Source organism: Panulirus ornatus, chromosome 28 (assembly GCF_036320965.1).
Source record: "Panulirus ornatus isolate Po-2019 chromosome 28, ASM3632096v1, whole genome shotgun sequence".
Taxonomy (NCBI): Eukaryota; Metazoa; Arthropoda; class Malacostraca; order Decapoda; family Palinuridae; genus Panulirus; species Panulirus ornatus.
The window spans coordinates 6,712,571-6,730,119 of NC_092251.1; the positions used below are offsets into that span (position 1 = coordinate 6,712,571).

At 39.5% G+C, this 17,549-nt stretch overlaps 1 protein-coding gene across 10 annotated transcripts in view; it reads right to left on the minus strand.

Annotated features, from left to right (window-relative positions):
• put (activin A receptor type 2 punt) overlaps window positions 1–17,549 on the minus strand; it is a 77,813-nt gene that overhangs the window by 30,076 nt on the left and 30,188 nt on the right. For all 10 annotated transcript variants that reach the window (XM_071678629.1, XM_071678631.1, XM_071678628.1 and 7 more), the window contains 5 exons: window positions 14,617–14,784; window positions 11,679–11,918; window positions 9,942–10,071; window positions 6,307–6,446; window positions 2,060–2,216 (listed from right to left, as the gene is read on the minus strand). In XM_071678629.1, the coding sequence (XP_071534730.1) occupies window positions 2,061–2,216; window positions 6,307–6,446; window positions 9,942–10,071; window positions 11,679–11,918; window positions 14,617–14,784 (834 nt within the window). In that variant the 3' untranslated portion in view covers window position 2,060. The remainder of the gene's footprint in view (window positions 1–2,059; window positions 2,217–6,306; window positions 6,447–9,941; window positions 10,072–11,678; window positions 11,919–14,616; window positions 14,785–17,549) is intronic.

Consider the following 17,549-nt stretch of genomic DNA (forward strand, 5'->3'; position numbering starts at 1 on the left):
ACTCTTTTTGCAAGTATTTCTTTTTTATTTCTCCTTTATCTGGCATATGATGACCAAAGCTCACCAGTTATGGAAATTTTTTTGCTGGGGTATCCCTTTCAGGGAGTTCCTGAAGTAAACTGGTATCAAATAGGTAGAAAGGTATAGATGACTTTTCAATCCAAAAATAATCAGATTTACATTTACCTACTTCCTGCTCACTGATTTTTTAAATACAGGTTGAGCATCCCTCATCCCAAATCCAAGATGCTCCAAAATCCAAAAGTTTTTGAGCAGTGAGATGACGTTACAAGTGAAAAATTCCACACCTGACCTCACTTGCCCGTGCCAGGCTCTGATGTTCTGTTGGCTCCAGTTTATTACAAGCCATTGTCAACACCATACCTTCATGCATTACTCAGTGTTTTTTCCTTATTCTTTGCTGTGTGTGCATAAGTGTAAGAAAATGAGTGCTTATCAGAAGCATATAACTTCAGAGTCAGGAATGAAGGTGATGCCAAACAACCATAGATTGTCCATATGGGCAGATGATGAGACACCTTAGCTTTCTCATGGTTTAGTGTTACACATACTATGTCCCATGTGCAAAATTATCAAAAGCATTGCATACATTACCTTCAGGCTATGTGTATATGTTGTATATGAAACATAAACTGATTTTGCATTTAGACTTGGGTCCCATCCCCAAGATATCTCATTATCTATCATCTATCATGACAAATGTGATAAACAGTATGGTATAGAAGCAAACGGGTTAGAGCTGAGACATACTTCTATATTTCAACCGTTCAACAGTCTTCCTCAAGAGATTCTGATTCTAGCATTCAGGAGGACTGTGTTCCCCCAGCAAGCTGGAATCAGTACCTTCAGAGGAAGACCACTGAACGGTTGAAATGTTGAGGTATGTCTCAGCTCTAACCCATTTGTTTCCATACCATCCTGTTTTCCACATATCTCATTATGTATGTGCAAATATTCCAAAATCCTAAGCACTTCTGGTCCTAGACTTTTCAGCGAGGGATACTCAACCTGTATTGGTGCCACACATTTTCCTGCTTGCTTCTTCTGGGTTGAATTGGCATCTTTTGTGTCTGACTTTAATCTGATATGAGAGTCCTCCATTATCCCAGGATTACACAGGGGGAGAGAAGTTGTGGCTGATAAGAAATTTCCTCCTCAAGTTCAATAGGGAACTCTCCAAGCATGCACCCTTCCCTCTTACGTAGTCTCATTAAAATGGCCTTCAGTGTACTTTCAATGGAGGATGCAAGGGAGTAAGGATGATGATGAGGGCAGGTTTTCCTCTACACCTTCTTAGCAGTATAAGAGACCTCCATAGGTTACTAATGGTACTAAAGGTTAGCTGGATAATCAAACAGTGGTGGGAAAATTGTGAGAATTGACTGCAGCTAACTGCTATTCCCTAAGAGAACATCAATTATTGTCATCTGTCACTTAAGGGTTAATGGATCCAGTACTCTAGTTTTACTAGGATATAAGTGGAAGCTGAAGTGAATTAGGTCTTCAAGTGAACCATGGTGGAAGAGAATGGAAGCTTCTAACGTTACTGCAGAAAGATGGTGATGGTCTACTGGCCGAATCAAGAGCTGCATACAATGCTCGTTATTTTGATATTTTATCATGTGTAATGAGAAACTGAAGGTAAATTTCAGTAAAATCAAATTTTCTATTTTGAAAGAGATGAACTGGAGCAGTGAATCATGAGAGACAGACATTCGGCAGTTGCATTCCTTAAAGTTAAAAGTACATCAGATGAGATGCTAACTATACATATACTATTAAATTGGAGGCATATTCTTTGTGAGGTAATTATTTCAATCTTTACTGAAAAGTCAACTCTGGGCATAGGGCAACTAATTTTGAAGCACCATAGCAGTATGCAATCATCAGTTTACAAGAAAAAGAATTACATCAATCATATGCATGAGTAACCCAAGGGGATGTATGCCCTTAATCAACCTCATGCAAATGGGTTTGGAGTAAATGATCCCAGAATGACTAAAGATATCCTATTCTGAAACATAAGAGGTATGCTTACCTTATATGCTTGACTCCTTGTGTGGATTTGAGGTAGAGGAAAAGTGTAGGTTTCTTGAAGACATGGCCAACCTCTCTACAACACAGGAGGCTGAGAGGCGGGCCTCTGCATCATGATCCCAGCACTCCTCCATTGTATCAATTAATGACACCATGGCCTGAAAAAATAGTCCATCAACATTTCTAATTTCACTTAAGTACTGATGAACATCTGTTCTACAAATCATTACAAATTTTTTGACATGCAAGTGCAGGACCAGATAACAATTAACAGAGATGAAACACATATTACTGTCAGCAATGCTATTCATATAATAGGACTGAGAAACTGTGAAAATCTGTCACATGAAGTTCAGGGTTTTCATTGTTCATAAAAAATTAGGGACTAAAGGCCACATATAACACACCATATAACACCCCAGAAGTGCCCTTTAAAAAATGAATCTTAAACGTGTCATACGATCATACAGACAGGAAAGACTAATAATTATCTACATATTCAGAAACAATATAGAAAAAATGGTGGTGGAATTGAAATTACTATGTATCACAAACACTTCGATCAAAAATGGTTTAAATCATTCAAACTATTACTGCTGAATGATACAATAAATTGCAAGTTTCAAATATTTTTCTACTACATAGATAAGAGTTGTGCGGAGAAGGGTGGATGTGCTGGAAATGAGATGTTTGAGGACAATATGTGGTGTGAGGTGGTTTGATCGAGTAAGTAATGAAAGGGCAAGAGAGATGTGGGTAATAAAGAGAGTGTGGTTCAGAGAGCAGAAGAGGGTGTTTTGAAATGGTTTGGTCACATGGAGAGAATGAGTGAGGAAAGATTGACAAAGAGGATACATGTGTCTGAGGTGGAGGGAACGAGGAGAAGTGGGAGATCAACCTGAACATGGAAAGATGGAGAGAAAAAGATTTTGAGTGATCGGGGCCTGAACATACAGGAGGGTGAAAGGTGTGCAAGGAATAGAGTGAATTGGAACGATGTGGTATACCGGAGTCGACGTGCTGTCAATGGACTGAACCAGGGCATGTGGAGCATCTCGGGTAAACCATGGAAAGTTTTGTGGGGGCCTGGATGTGGGAAGGGAGCTGCGGTTTTGGTGCATTATACATGACAGCTAGAGACTGAGTGTGAACGAATGTGGCTTTTGTTGTCTTTTCCTAGCGCTACCTCGCACACATGTGGGGGGGAGGGAGTCATCATTTCAGGCATGGCGGGGTGGCGACAGGAATGAATAAGGACAGATGGTATGAATTATGTACATGGGTATGTATGTATATGTCTGTGCATGTTTTTTATCTTATTTTTTTTGCTTTGTCGCTGTCTCCTGCGTTTGCGAGGTAGCGCAAGGAAACAGACGAAAGAAATGGCCCAACCCACCCCCATACACATGCCTTGATTCAACCCACTGACAGCACGTCAACCCCGGCATGTTCAGGCCACGATCACACAAAATCTTTTTCACTCCATCTTTCCACCTCCAATTTGGTCTCCCTCTTCTCCTCGTTCCCTCCACCTCCGACACATATATCCTCTTGGTCAGTCTTTCCTCACTCATTCTCTCCATGTGACCAAACCATTTCAAAACACCCTCTTCTGCTCTCTCAACCACGCTCTTTTTATTTCCACACATCTCTCTTACCCTTACGTTACTTACTCGATCAAACCACCTCACACCACACATTGTCCTCAAACATCTCAACGTATATATATGTATACGTTGAGAGGTATATGTATGTATAAATGCGTGTGTGGACGTGTATGTATATACATGCGTATGTGGGTGGGTTGGGCCATCATTTTGTCTGTTTCCTTGTGCTCCCTCGCTAATGCGGGAGACAGCGACAAGTATAATAATAAAAAAAAATAATGTTCATGAAGATATAGGAGAAATAAATGGAATTCTTACCTCCTCTCAACTGTTTTAAAACGTTCAACATTCTTTTTCCATACCTGATCACTGTTTCCTAGTTAGCAAGGTAGGACCAGGAACAGATGAAGAAAGGCCACAATCGCTCACATCCATTCTCTAGCTGTTCTGAGTAATGCACCAAAACCACAGCTCCCAATAACAACCAGGCCCCAAAGACCTTTCCATGGTTCATCCTGGTGTACAACCATCACAAGCATACTGGTAAGATATCTTAAAATTGAACTGCTGCCACAAGTTTTATATTTCTCAGAAAGTAAGTTGGGAAGTGTTTTCGATACTAGGAAGTGGATCTGGTAAGAAATATGACAGCACTTTAGGAGGAGGTAAAATGAGCAGATGGTCGAGAGGTAACAAGCAGATGGAGAAAAGACCAGCTACTGAGAGCTTTGCCTAACTTGAAAGTGTGGCAAAGCTGTTGGAGTAGTGGAATTCTAATTAAATTTCTTACAAGATGGTAAAGAGTGTTGTTAAATGATTCATCAGGATTTCAATGCATGTGTGACACAAGGCTAGGTACCTGAAGACTGGCAGAATTCTTGTAAAGTGCTATTATATAAAGGGAAGTGGAATTACAGAGATAAAAGATTGTTGTAAAAGTAAGTGGTGACTGAGAGAGTGTTGGCATGCACAGAACATCAGAAAAGAAGCCAATGTAGCTTCATAACATGGGAATGTGTGAACCAGGTATCTGCTTTAAAAAAATTTGTGGGTAATACATGGAGGAGAGAGATTTGTATGATGCATTTATTTTTGTATTTTACTTTATTTGTTTCATCAACCTGCATGTTTCTGGCTTAGTCTATAATCTCACTATTTGCTAATAGGCACTGATCTTCTATGCTCTGTACTTCTCTAAATTTAACATCTGGACCATATTTTTTTCCTGATTTCTTTGTTTAAAGCAATACTTAATTATTTCTACATAAATTAGCTCAAACCCCTGGGCTCCTGTTGCAATTAACCTGGGTTCTTGTTCCCCCTGCATCAATCATGTTCAGAATTTGTGAAGGAGCCTCAAAAACTGCTCTCCTCTCCTTCCAACCTAATATTTTTGGTAATTTCTGTAGCCTGTGTTTTGGGCAGCTCCTCTTGTTCAACATTCTCTAGGACATCTAGAATAGCCATTTCAGATCTTTCCTATTTGTTATAATTCTATTTTCTTTTGATTATGCACCCTATAATCTCACTCATCTAATGCAAATTTGTGTTAAAGGTCTTTCACTCTAATTACTGTAATTCCTCTAGTTCCTCTCTATTCTCATGACATCCTTCACAATCCTTGAACTGATTCCTCAAAATCTTTACTGAGATGGTGGTAGTAGTAGTAGAGGTGGCTCTGGTGAGGTAGTGGTGGTACATATAATCTTAGTTGGGTGGGCATGGGGGAGAGAGAGAGAGAGAGAGAGAGAGAGAGAGAGAGAGAGAGAGAGAGAGAGAGAGAGAGAGAGAGAGAGAGAGAGAGTGGGGGGGGGGGGTAGAGGCCTCTTTATGAGAAGGATTTTGTTGTGAGCTGCATCCGCACTTTTGCATACTTTTTTAAAATGTGCTACTTCTATTGAGTGGATATGGAACCACATAACTCCAACTCTATCTATACTATGCATCCATCACCCTCCTGCATGTTTAGAATCTGATTACTCAAAGCCTGTTTCAATACATCCTACCAACTCAATCTCTCCCTTCCACTTGCTCCCTCCACATTTGAGCTACCTTTTCTTTGATAATCTTTTCTGCTCATCCTCAATGCTACCTGCCATTTGCAGACATTAGCCAGATGATCTAGTGTTATCAAAAGTTGTAGCCATAAAGAAAACAGGAAAAGAAGGAAGAAGATAAATAAGAAATCATCAAAGAATAATATTTATGGGTGAAGTGAATCTGCATAAAAGAAAGAATGCCACCTTTCATGAGCAATGATTTGAAAGACATCAAGGAAGTCCATCCAACCATACATGGTCCTCTCACTGTGTATATATTTCCATCACCAAAATATCAACCCCAAGTTACTCATTCATAGAGTGAATTGGAATGGTAGGGTATACTGGGATTGACATGTTGTTAATGAATGGAACCAGAGCATGTAATGTGTCCAAGGCAAACCATGCAAAAGTCTGTAGGGTTTGATAGTGGATAGGGAGCTGTGGTTTTGGTACATTACACATGACAGATAGGGAATGGATGTGGCCTTTCTTTGTTCCGGGCGCTGCCCACTAATGCAGGAAATTGAGATAAGGTATGAAAAAAAAAAAAAAAAAAAAATTGGGGTGATGATGCATGAGAAAAAATTGTTCCTACTTACTGCATTCTTGCGCCAGGTATCCCGAATAATGGGTCGTCGCTTCTGGGTGACAACACACTCTTGCATATCATCCAGAGTTGGGTGCTGCCCAACCTCTTCTTCAAACGGCAAGTGGTATTCTGGTACAGGACCATCCTGACCTGATGAATAGAAATGAAAATAACGTAAATCCTTCCCCACATGAATCCAAATGTGGCAATTATATATTACAATAAATTAACTCATCAAATACACCAGTTTCAAGAATACTACACTGACCTGTGGACAACCTAGAGCCAAAAAGGTCAAAGCCCATCCCACAATCCTTTAAACACATTCCCTAAACTAAAAATTTTTCAATAACTCTGTTATCTCTGACACCCATTCCCTCCAGGAAAAGGGTGGATATGGCAAGAGTCTACTTATCTCTGTCCTTACATGCCTCTCTTACATACACCATTCTCTGCATTCTTTCACCAATTCTCTCCCTCCCATACTATTCCACTTTATTTCCCTATGCCACTGGTGGCCTTCCTCTCTCACAACTTTAATCAAAAATACACATACACTCTACTTGTAAACTCCAACACTTGCATTCTTTCCAACTAGCCCTTACCTATCCTACACAAAGAAACCATCTCCCACTTAACTCAAAAATACAAGTAGGAATTGTGCATTCTATCCATATTCTTCCTGTTCTTGCACTGCTTTATATACTCCCACATGCTGATTCATCTTTCACCTTTCTCCATACTTCTGTTCTTGAAACTCTTTTTTTTTTTTTTGTCCCTTCTTTTAATTCTATATTTTTATTTATCTTATTTATTTTGCTTTGTCGCTGTATCCCGCATTAGCGAGGTAGCGCAAGGAAACAGACAAAAGAATGGCCAAACCCACCCACATACATATGTATATACATACACATCCACACACGCAAATATAAATACCTATACATCTCAATGTATACATATATATACACAAACAGACATATACATATATACACATGTACATAATTCATACTGTCTGCATTTATTCATTCCCATCGCCACCTCGCCACACATGGAATAACAACCCCCTCCCCCTCATGTGTGTGAGGTAGCGCTAGGAAAAGACAACAAAGGCCACATTCGTTCACACTCAGTCTCTAGCTGTCATGTAATAATGCACCAAAACCAAAGTTCCCTTTCCACATCCAGGCCCCACACAACTTTCCATGGTTTACCCCAAACGCTTCACACGCCCTGGTTCAATCCATTGACAGCAAGTTGACCCCGGCATACCACAACGTTCCAATTCACTCTATTCCTTGCACGCCTTTCACCCTCCTGCATGTTCAGGCCCCGATCACTCAAAATCTTTTTCACTCCATCTTTCCACCTCCAATTTGGTCTCCCACTTCTCCTCGTTCCCTCCACCTCTGACACATATATCCTCTTGGTCAATCTTTCCTCACTCATTCTCTCCATGAGACCAAACCATTTCAAAACACCCTCTTCTGCTCTCTCAACCACACTCTTTTTATTACCACACATCTCTCTTACCCTATTATTACTTACTCGATCAAACCACCTCACACCACATATTGTCCTCAAACATCTCATTTCCAGCACATCCAACCTCCTCCGCACAACTCTATCCATAGCCCACGCCTCGCAACCATACAACATTGTTGGAACCACTATTCCTTCAAACATACCCATTTTTGCTTTCCGAGATAATGGTCTCGACTTCCACACATTCTTCAAGGCTCCCAGAATTTTCGCCCCCTCCCCCACCCTATGATTCACTTCCACTTCCATGGTTCCATCCGCTGCCAAATCCACTCCCAGATACCTAAATAACTTCACTTCCTCCAGTTTTTCTCCATTCAAACTTACCTCCCAATTGACTTGACCCTCATCCCTACTGTTTTATATTTCATTATCATTTATTCATTAAACTTTAATGCTGTCTTCCGTGTTATTGAGGTAGTGCAAGGAAACAGACAAAACAATAGCCCAACCCATCCACACACACATGTATATACATAAATGCCCACACATGCGCATATACATACCTATACATTTCAATGTATACATACATACACAGACATATACAAATATACACATGTACATATTCATACATGCTGCCTTCATCCATTCCAGCTGCCATCCCGCCACACATGAAATGACACCCCGTCCCCCGACGTGCACGCGAGGTAGCGCTATGAAAAGACAACAAAGGCCACATTTGTTCACACTCAGTCTCAAGCTGTCATGTGTAATGCACGAAACCACTGGTCCCTTTCCACATCCAGGCCCCACAAAACTTTCTATGGTTTACCCCAGACACTTCACATGCCCTGGTTCAATCCATAGACAGCACGTCGACCACAGTATACCACATTGTTCCAATTCACTCTATTCCTTTCACCCTCCAGTATGGTCAGGCCCCAATCACTCAAAATCTTTTTCACTCCATCCTTCCACCTCCAATTTGGCCTCCCACTTCTTGTTCCCTCCACCTTTGACACATATATCCTCTTAGTCAATCTTTCCTCACTCATTCGCTTCATGTGACCAAACCATTTAAATACAACTTTTTCTGCTCTCTCAACCACACTCTTTTTATTACCACACATCTCCCTAACAACCCCATCCATAAACAAATTAAACAGCCATGGAGATATAACACATTCCTGTCTAATAAATGTTCTTTCTGCATCCTTTTTTCAAATACATCCACAACACCTTAGACCACCATTCTTTATCAACTATTTTTCCTTATATACAGTATCTCATAAGTTCAAATTTTTAAAATTTTCTGATTCTACTTCTTGTACAATCTCTGAAAAATCTCCCTCCAATACATGCATTAGGTAATGCAAACCAAAGCTAGACTTCAATGCAAAGACCATGTAAAACCTGTTCATCTACATTTTTCTTTTCATAACTGTTCTTTCATTGTACTCAAGCAATGCCCTAAATATATCTTCATGTTTTACTTACCATGGTGTCCATTTACCAAGATCCCTTCTCTATCTATACATAATCATACCATCACAATGTGAACCCTTACTTATCAATAAATCTTTTCTACATTCTTTGTATCTTTCAATTTCTCTGTCCCCAACTCTGTCTATCATTCTTCTACCTTTCTATTAACTTTTTTTCATTGGCTCCATTTCCATTACTGTAGGAAAGATTAAGTGCATATTAGCACACACTTTTTGTTTGCTACAAAGAATTAAATGGATCATTCACAATCCTATGACACTTTCAAACAAAAATTAAATTAGTATATCACTTACCCTTCAACATTCACAAGCTTCATCAATAAATCCCCCTCAATTTTACATCTGCTACTCAGTCATATGATATTCTCTAGATATCCATTTTCAGCCAACCCAAATAAATTTCTTATTCAGACTACCTTAAAAAATTTGAAGTAGCTGCACTTGTTTCAAATTCTCTTCCAGGATTGATAACCCATTACAACTTTTACACTATATGTCTCCCACTTACATGATAGGAACTCATGTATTACCCTTCATCAATCTTTCCAAAATGCACTTGGATCTGCTCTATTTTCGCATTTTCATCTCAACAATTTAAACATTACACGAGTAAATGAGTCACTATATACAGAGAAAAAATAAAATTATGTAGGGAGCTCACTTGAACACCTGGAGATAATCTCCCATAGCACTAGCCCACAGGCATACATGTCAATTCGCAGGAAGGCATCACGCTGGAAATTAATAGCACCTTCCAATACTTCTGGGGCCATGTACCGTCGAGTGCCAACCTGATAAAAATATATGAATAAACATAAAAAGTGATGAATACCATAAAAACTGTGTATAAATTATATCATGTATTATATTAATTTATACATAAAAGAATACCAATACAACATGATGAATCTTGGGGCTTCTTGGGGCTATCACAGGAATTTTCTTATCTAATATACAGTATACATTTGGTTTGTAATAGTTGGTAGGAACATTAGGTATGAGCCTCTGGAAACACTGTGCTAGAGTTGCCTTCTGTCAGTGGCTTGTTAAGGGTGAGGCACTCAAGGAATGGCACTAGAGTGCATCAGTTATGGAGGCTTTTGCAGTGGCCATCACCTTGAGGGAATTCTTGGAGGGAAAAGGAATCAGAGATATAGATAGACAGTATAGTGGAATCATGATAATTCACAAAATCTAAATTCATATTTACAAATTCACAGTACTACTATTAGACCTCTTCTTGAAATTCTGTTATCAAATTTTCATAATTTGTGGCCAATCCAAAGCAGCCACAACATATGAATCTCTAAGTCAGCACACACTTGGTGGGCAAGTTTCTGATCCTTCCTAAAGAGGATTCTCCCAGGTCCTCAGGCCAAGGTTAAAATTTGGCATTTTCCATTACCAAATTCAAGGAAATATGGTACACTAGTGTCGTCATACAGGGCAACACCAACATGGCTCCTCAACTCCTCTAACAATGCCTGAGGAACAAGGCTCCTCACCTTCTCCACCAGTACCAATGGGATATGACTATTTTGGTATGGCTGTTACAAATTTTCATGGCTGGTACATATTTCTATTATTAAATTCAGGTATGTTACATAGTATTTCTGAGAGAGAGAGTCTGGTATGTTACACAGTATTTCTGAGAGAGAGAGAGAGAGAGAGAGAGAGAGAGAGAGAGAGAGAGAGAGAGAGAGAGAGAGAGAGCATCAGTTACTATTTTCTATGTATCTGCCCCTCTTAGTCTTCTCCATCTTTCTTAAGGGCAGAGAATATCTTTAGTTGCAGAAATACAAAGAAGCACAAAAAATACCAACAAAGCACTATACGGATACTTCCCAGATAAAAATGTGAGCTGCATATTTCTAACTTGGAAAATGACAATGGATACTGAATACTGAGTCTTGGACAGCCTCCAAGCCATCAAACACACACACATGCACACAATACTGACTGAGAGACTGAAATACAACTCTCACATCATTTCAACCATCACAAAAAACTAATAAATAATTGAACTTATGTGAATTTTTGAAGGCAATGACAATACATTTGTCCTCATCATTTACTTAATTTTTTTGAAGACAAGACAAGACATTCATCACTGGTTCCTTAAGGAGTTAATGCTTTCTCTCATCACTAGCAACAACAGTTTTGCTATAATAATCTTAGTGTCTTTTAGAAAAATCATCAGAATTCCACCACGTCCTAAAGAAAAGTTTTCTCTAAGATACTCTTTAGCTTTAACTGAGTTACTCTTGGCTATTTCCATCCTACGATGGAATCATCATAATGATTGCAGATCTCATCACCCACAACACTGAAAAAGAACATGTCAAGGTGTGTAGAGTTCTTAAGTTACATTTGGTAATACATTAAGTGATATTCTTACCTGTCCATGGGTGTCTCCAGTTGGCTGCCCAGGGCGGAAGACCAAAGCCAGGCCAAAATCAGCAATGCAGGCAGATAAATCAGCTTTAAGCAAAACATTTTTGCTTTTGAAATCTCGATGGGCAATTGAAGGCTTAAGAGCCTCATACTTACTAGCAGGCTGCTCTTCATGCACATACATTAGACCCCGTGCCATTGATTCCCCAATTTTGCAAAGTTCAGCCCAAGTTACTAAGTTTGCCTGAAAGGTAAAACACAAAATTATAATCAGTAAATAACAAGTTAAAGGCAGTAAAATACAAAAGCTTAACCAAATTAACTGGAACATTAAAAACTGAAACATACCCAAAGAGTAAAATATTGTCCCTGCTTTTGAGCCGAAACAAAGTAATGTCATCCTATCACAACCTTCAATGCATATTCCAAAATCACATTATCTTTAACCCTTTGGCCATAATTTAAGATATGTCAAAATACAGAATTTTCCTTCTTTGTGCGTGACATTACTAATGTCCACAGCTGTCAAAAAAATTTGTACATCCCATGTGGTTCTCTAACCCTCCACTTACCAAGAAATGGCACCAGGATCCCACAAGGAGCTACCACAACTCGGTGGCTGAGTTATATCTCATGCATAAAAAACAACCCAATCAGCTGACTGCCACTAGGCATGCAATGATTTATTCATCTCTTTTTGCTAGTTTTACTTTATTTTCAAAATTCTCAAAGGGGAAAGAAGAGAAAGAACATCTCTTATGTACTCCCTGCGTGCTGAAGATGGCAACTAAAGTGGGCAGGGGCAGAGGGCTGGAAACTGCCCTCACTGCATTTTTTGCTTTCAAAGTTTTCAAAGGGGATAGCAGAGAAAGAATACTTCTTACATATTCCCTGCATGTTGTAGGTGGCATCTAAAGTGGTCTGGAGCTGGGGCTGGAATCCTTACCCTCATTGCATTCCAATTTTAAAAAGGCAGAACAGAAGAAGAAGCCAAGCAAAGAGTCCTCATCCACATTGAAGGCTCGAGCCAGAGTGTCTGAATATGTGCAGGTGTAACTAGGATGAGAAAAAGAGAGAGACAGGTAGTATGAGAAGAAGAGTCAAGGCTTAGTGTGAGGGAGAGAGCTAGGTAATAGGCAGATTCCTGAGAAAGCAATGGGGCCTGTAAGCTTGAGAGTTTGAAAGAAAGTGTGTTGTTTTAATGATGATGTAACAATAGCTGCACAGAATTGCTGCTCACCACTGCTTCTCCCAAGATTATTCATTTTTTTTTGCTTTTATAATGAAGTATTCAAGCTGACTTATGTAAATCCCAGCCTTAAGAATATGTCAGATACTGATACTGTTTAAATAACAACTATAGTGAAACTCTGATGTACTGAAAAGATATTGCTGTAGGCATCTCGAATAATTTTCACATGCTTTTGACTGAAGCATGATAACAAACTTAAAGACATGTGGTACATGTCTGTTTCATCCCCCCAGTTACTTTGAATAATGCACTTTTAACAGTAATTAAAAATGACAAATGTAAAATCAAATAATACTCCACATAACCATTTTAGATACCAATTGTACCATATTTTCATATGTTATAGTAACCCATCTCCCTTTTTGGATTACATTCATGCTAAGGGTTTATAAGGAGAAAACCAACAAGGATAGAGATGCAACAACATTTGCACAGAGAAAATCTGCCATTACGTATAATGTCCTGAAAAGCACAGTATCTCCAGGGATAAACAAAATCAATAAGATTTCCAGCTAGCTTCTTTTGCAAGCACACAATTTCTACATAATGAAATGTAGTCCAACCTGGAGAATTACTGAATCCCATGTTCTAACATGTTCCATAGGTTATATACTTAATTTATGAAGACACTAGTCTAGAAATCTGCCATACAATAAAAAACAACAATGTTTTTGAGATATATGTGATAGCAAATACAAACAATTGATTATGAATTATTATTATTATTTTATCATACTTTGTCGCAGTCTCCCGCGTTAGCGAGGTGGCGCAAGGAAACAGACAAAAGAATGGCCCAACCCACCCACATGCACATGTATATACATACACGTCCACACACACACATACATACCTATACATCTCAACGTATACATATATACACACACACAGACATATACATATATACACAAGCACATAATTCATACTGTCTGCCTTTATTCATTGCCACCCCACCACACATGAAATGACAGCCCCTTCCCCCAAATGTGCGCGAGGTAGCGCTAGGAAAAGACAACAAAGGCCACATTCGCTCACACTCAGTCTCTAGCTGTCATGTATAATGCACCGAAACAACAGTTCCCTTTCCACATCCAGGCCCCACACAACTTTCCATGGTATACCCCAGACGCTTCACATTCCCTGGTTCAATCCACTGACGGCATGTTGACCCCGGTATACCACATCATTCCAATTCACTCTATTCCTTGCACACCTTTCACCCTCCTGCATGTTCAGGCCCCGATCACTCAAAATCTTTTTCACTCAATCTTTCCACCTCCAATTTGGTCTCCCACTTCTCCTCGTTCCCTCCACCTCTGACAAATATATCCTCTTGGTCAATCTTTCCTCATTCATTCTCTCCATGTGACCAAACCATTTCAAAACACCCTCTTCTCCTCTCTCAACCACACTCTTTTTATTATCACACATGTCTCTTACCCTTTCATTACTTACTCGATCAAACCACCTCACACCACATATTGTCCTCAAACATCTCATTTCTAGCACATCCACCCTCCTCCACACAACTCTATCTATAGCCCATGCCTCGCAACCATATAACACTGTTGGAATCACCTTAACTTAATCTTATCATCACACAGGGTGTCATACATGTTCACATCATAGCAATTAGTGTCTAGAACATCCCATATGTGAGGATGTTTTATGACAATTCATATACAATACTTACCTTGAGATAATCACAAAGAGAGCCTTTTCCATGATAAGCAGTAATAAGCCAAAACTCTGCTTGAAGATTATCCCCACGCTTTTCTGCTCCAATGAATTGCAACACATTTTCATGTGACATTTGAGGAAGTGAGTATACCTCCTTTTCTACCATCCAGGACTGCTTATCCTAAAAAAATGGAGAACAGAGATTAAAAGAAAAAGTGAGATCCAAAGAGATTCATTTACAATGTAGGAGGATAATGACAAGGAGGCCACAGCCTTAGGGCCCACATAACTACCACAACTTGGCTAGTCCAATAATCTGTAAATACTAATCCAGGGCCTTTTTAAACCTTTCACTGCAGCTGGTAAACACAAGAATATCACCCTTCCCCCCTTTCACTACACCTAGTATGTATATGGATCCTGAATTCCAAAGTCCCCATGTGGGATGTTTCATCATATTTATGTTGAAAACTGGGTCTGACATTCTACTATGTGTTGCCATACAGCAGTCAATTATATTCCTTAACTATGGGGTACTATTCCTCAATAAAAAGATGTTTAGTTAATCATTTCCACCATAACCCCAAAATACATGTCCATGTATAATATATAAAAACACAATTTGCTATGTGCTAACACCAAAATAATGATTCATACTATTGTACTGTACTACAGGAAGCATGAAATGCTCAAATGATAATGAAATATACCCTTGGATAATCATCCCTCTAGCAGCAATTAATCAAAGCTCTTTAACCCCTTAACCTCTGCAACCGAGGTTATACTTGACTGTTTAGAGGAATGCAACCATATCTCTATGCATTGCCTCTTCCAGCCCTCATTCAAGCTAAAAGGCAAGCTTTTTTTTTTTTTTTTTTGTTTAAATAGATGCCTTATGCTACAGGCAACCATGATTAGCATTAAGAAAAAATCCGGCAATATCAATAACCCAATAAACACATAGGAGGAAGGTACAGCCGTGTCCCTCCTTGGTGTGTACACTCACTACTTTTTAGCAATAGCTGTGCAGCTGTGAATACTCAACCCAGCTAATCAGTAGTTGTCTCTAGGGCACTAGTGAGAGTGAGGGTAGCCATATATGTTGATGGCTCAGGTCATCATGCAATAAATGACAACAGCATGTATAAAACTGTGAATAATGTTTTTTTTTTTTTTTTTTTTTTTTTTTTTTTATACTTTGTCGCTGTCTCCCGCGTTTGCGAGGTAGCGCAAGGAAACAGACGAAAGAAATGGCCCAACCCCCCCCCCCATACACATGTACATACACACGTCCACACACGCAAATATACATACCTACACAGCTTTCCATGGTTTACCCCAGACGCTTCACATGCCTTGATTCACTCCACTGACAGCACGTCAACCCCTGTATACCACATCGCTCCAATTCACTCTATTCCTTGCCCTCCTTACACCCTCCTGCATGTTCAGGCCCCGATCACACAAAATCTTTTTCACTCCATCTTTCCACCTCCAATTTGGTCTCCCTCTTCTCCTCGTTCCCTCCACCTCCGACACATATATCCTCTTGGTCAATCTTTCCTCACTCATTCTCTCCATGTGACCAAACCATTTCAAAACACCCTCTTCTGCTCTCTCAACCACGCTCTTTTTATTTCCACACATCTCTCTTACCCTTACGTTACTTACTCGATCAAACCACCTCACACCACACATTGTCCTCAAACATCTCATTTCCAGCACATCCATCCTCCTGCGCACAACTCTATCCATAGCCCACGCCTCGCAACCATACAACATTGTTGGAACCACTATTCCTTCAAACATACCCATTTTTGCTTTCCGAGATACTGTTCTCGACTTCCACACATTTTTCAAGGCTCCCAAAATTTTCGCCCCCTCCCCCACCCTATGATCCACTTCCGCTTCCATGGTTCCATCCGCTGACAGATCCACTCCCAGATATCTAAAACACTTCACTTCCTCCAGCTTTTCTCCATTCAAACTCACCTCCCAATTGACTTGACCCTCAACCCTACTGTACCTAATAACCTTGCTCTTATTCACATTTACTCTTAACTTTCTTCTTCCACACACTTTACCAAACTCAGTCACCAGCTTCTGCAGTTTCTCACATGAATCAGCCACCAGCGCTGTATCATCAGCGAACAACAACTGACTCACTTCCCAAGCTCTCTCATCCCCAACAGACTTCATACTTGCCCCTCTTTCCAGGACTCTTGCATTTACCTCCCTAACAACCCCATCCATAAACAATGTGAATAATGTATACCTGAAAATAATGAAAAACATTTTGAAAAAATGATATATCAGAAAAGCATATACATATATTATATGTAATAACCCTGCTGTGCACAGAGAAAATTTTCATCAATTATTCATGCTACAGTCTCTAAAAGTGTGAACCGTGTAATCATCATACAATTAAATCTAATATATGTGGAGCATTCAAATATATGTGAAGCACCCAAGGCGATGACATATTCTGTCAAGTTAGCAGGGTAACCCAGCTATCATGTAATGCTCAAGTTTGACTGTAGTACGTGAGGGCACTAAAAGAGTAAAGGTGAGACAAGAAATAATCATGGAAGCAACACAAACCTCAACAATCTCTATGGTAATACAAATTGGGGAATGGAGTTTAGCAACATGGAACTAAGGCTTTATGGCAAGACGTTTTCAGGAAATTTACAATGAAGGAGTGAGAATATGGGTACCTCTAACCTTAAATACAAAGGGAACGGTTAGAAATTAGAAAAAATGGTTTATTAAAAGATTTCAAAAAGCAAAGGAGCTTAAAGTGGAAAAGAAACAGAGCACCACAGCCAGCAAGCATTAGCAAGGTGTAACAAACTTTTTGTTGTATCATGTTGAGAATGGCATGATCTTCCCACCCTGAAACCATGTCATGGGTTATGCAGAGTATTTGACTTCATAAGTACA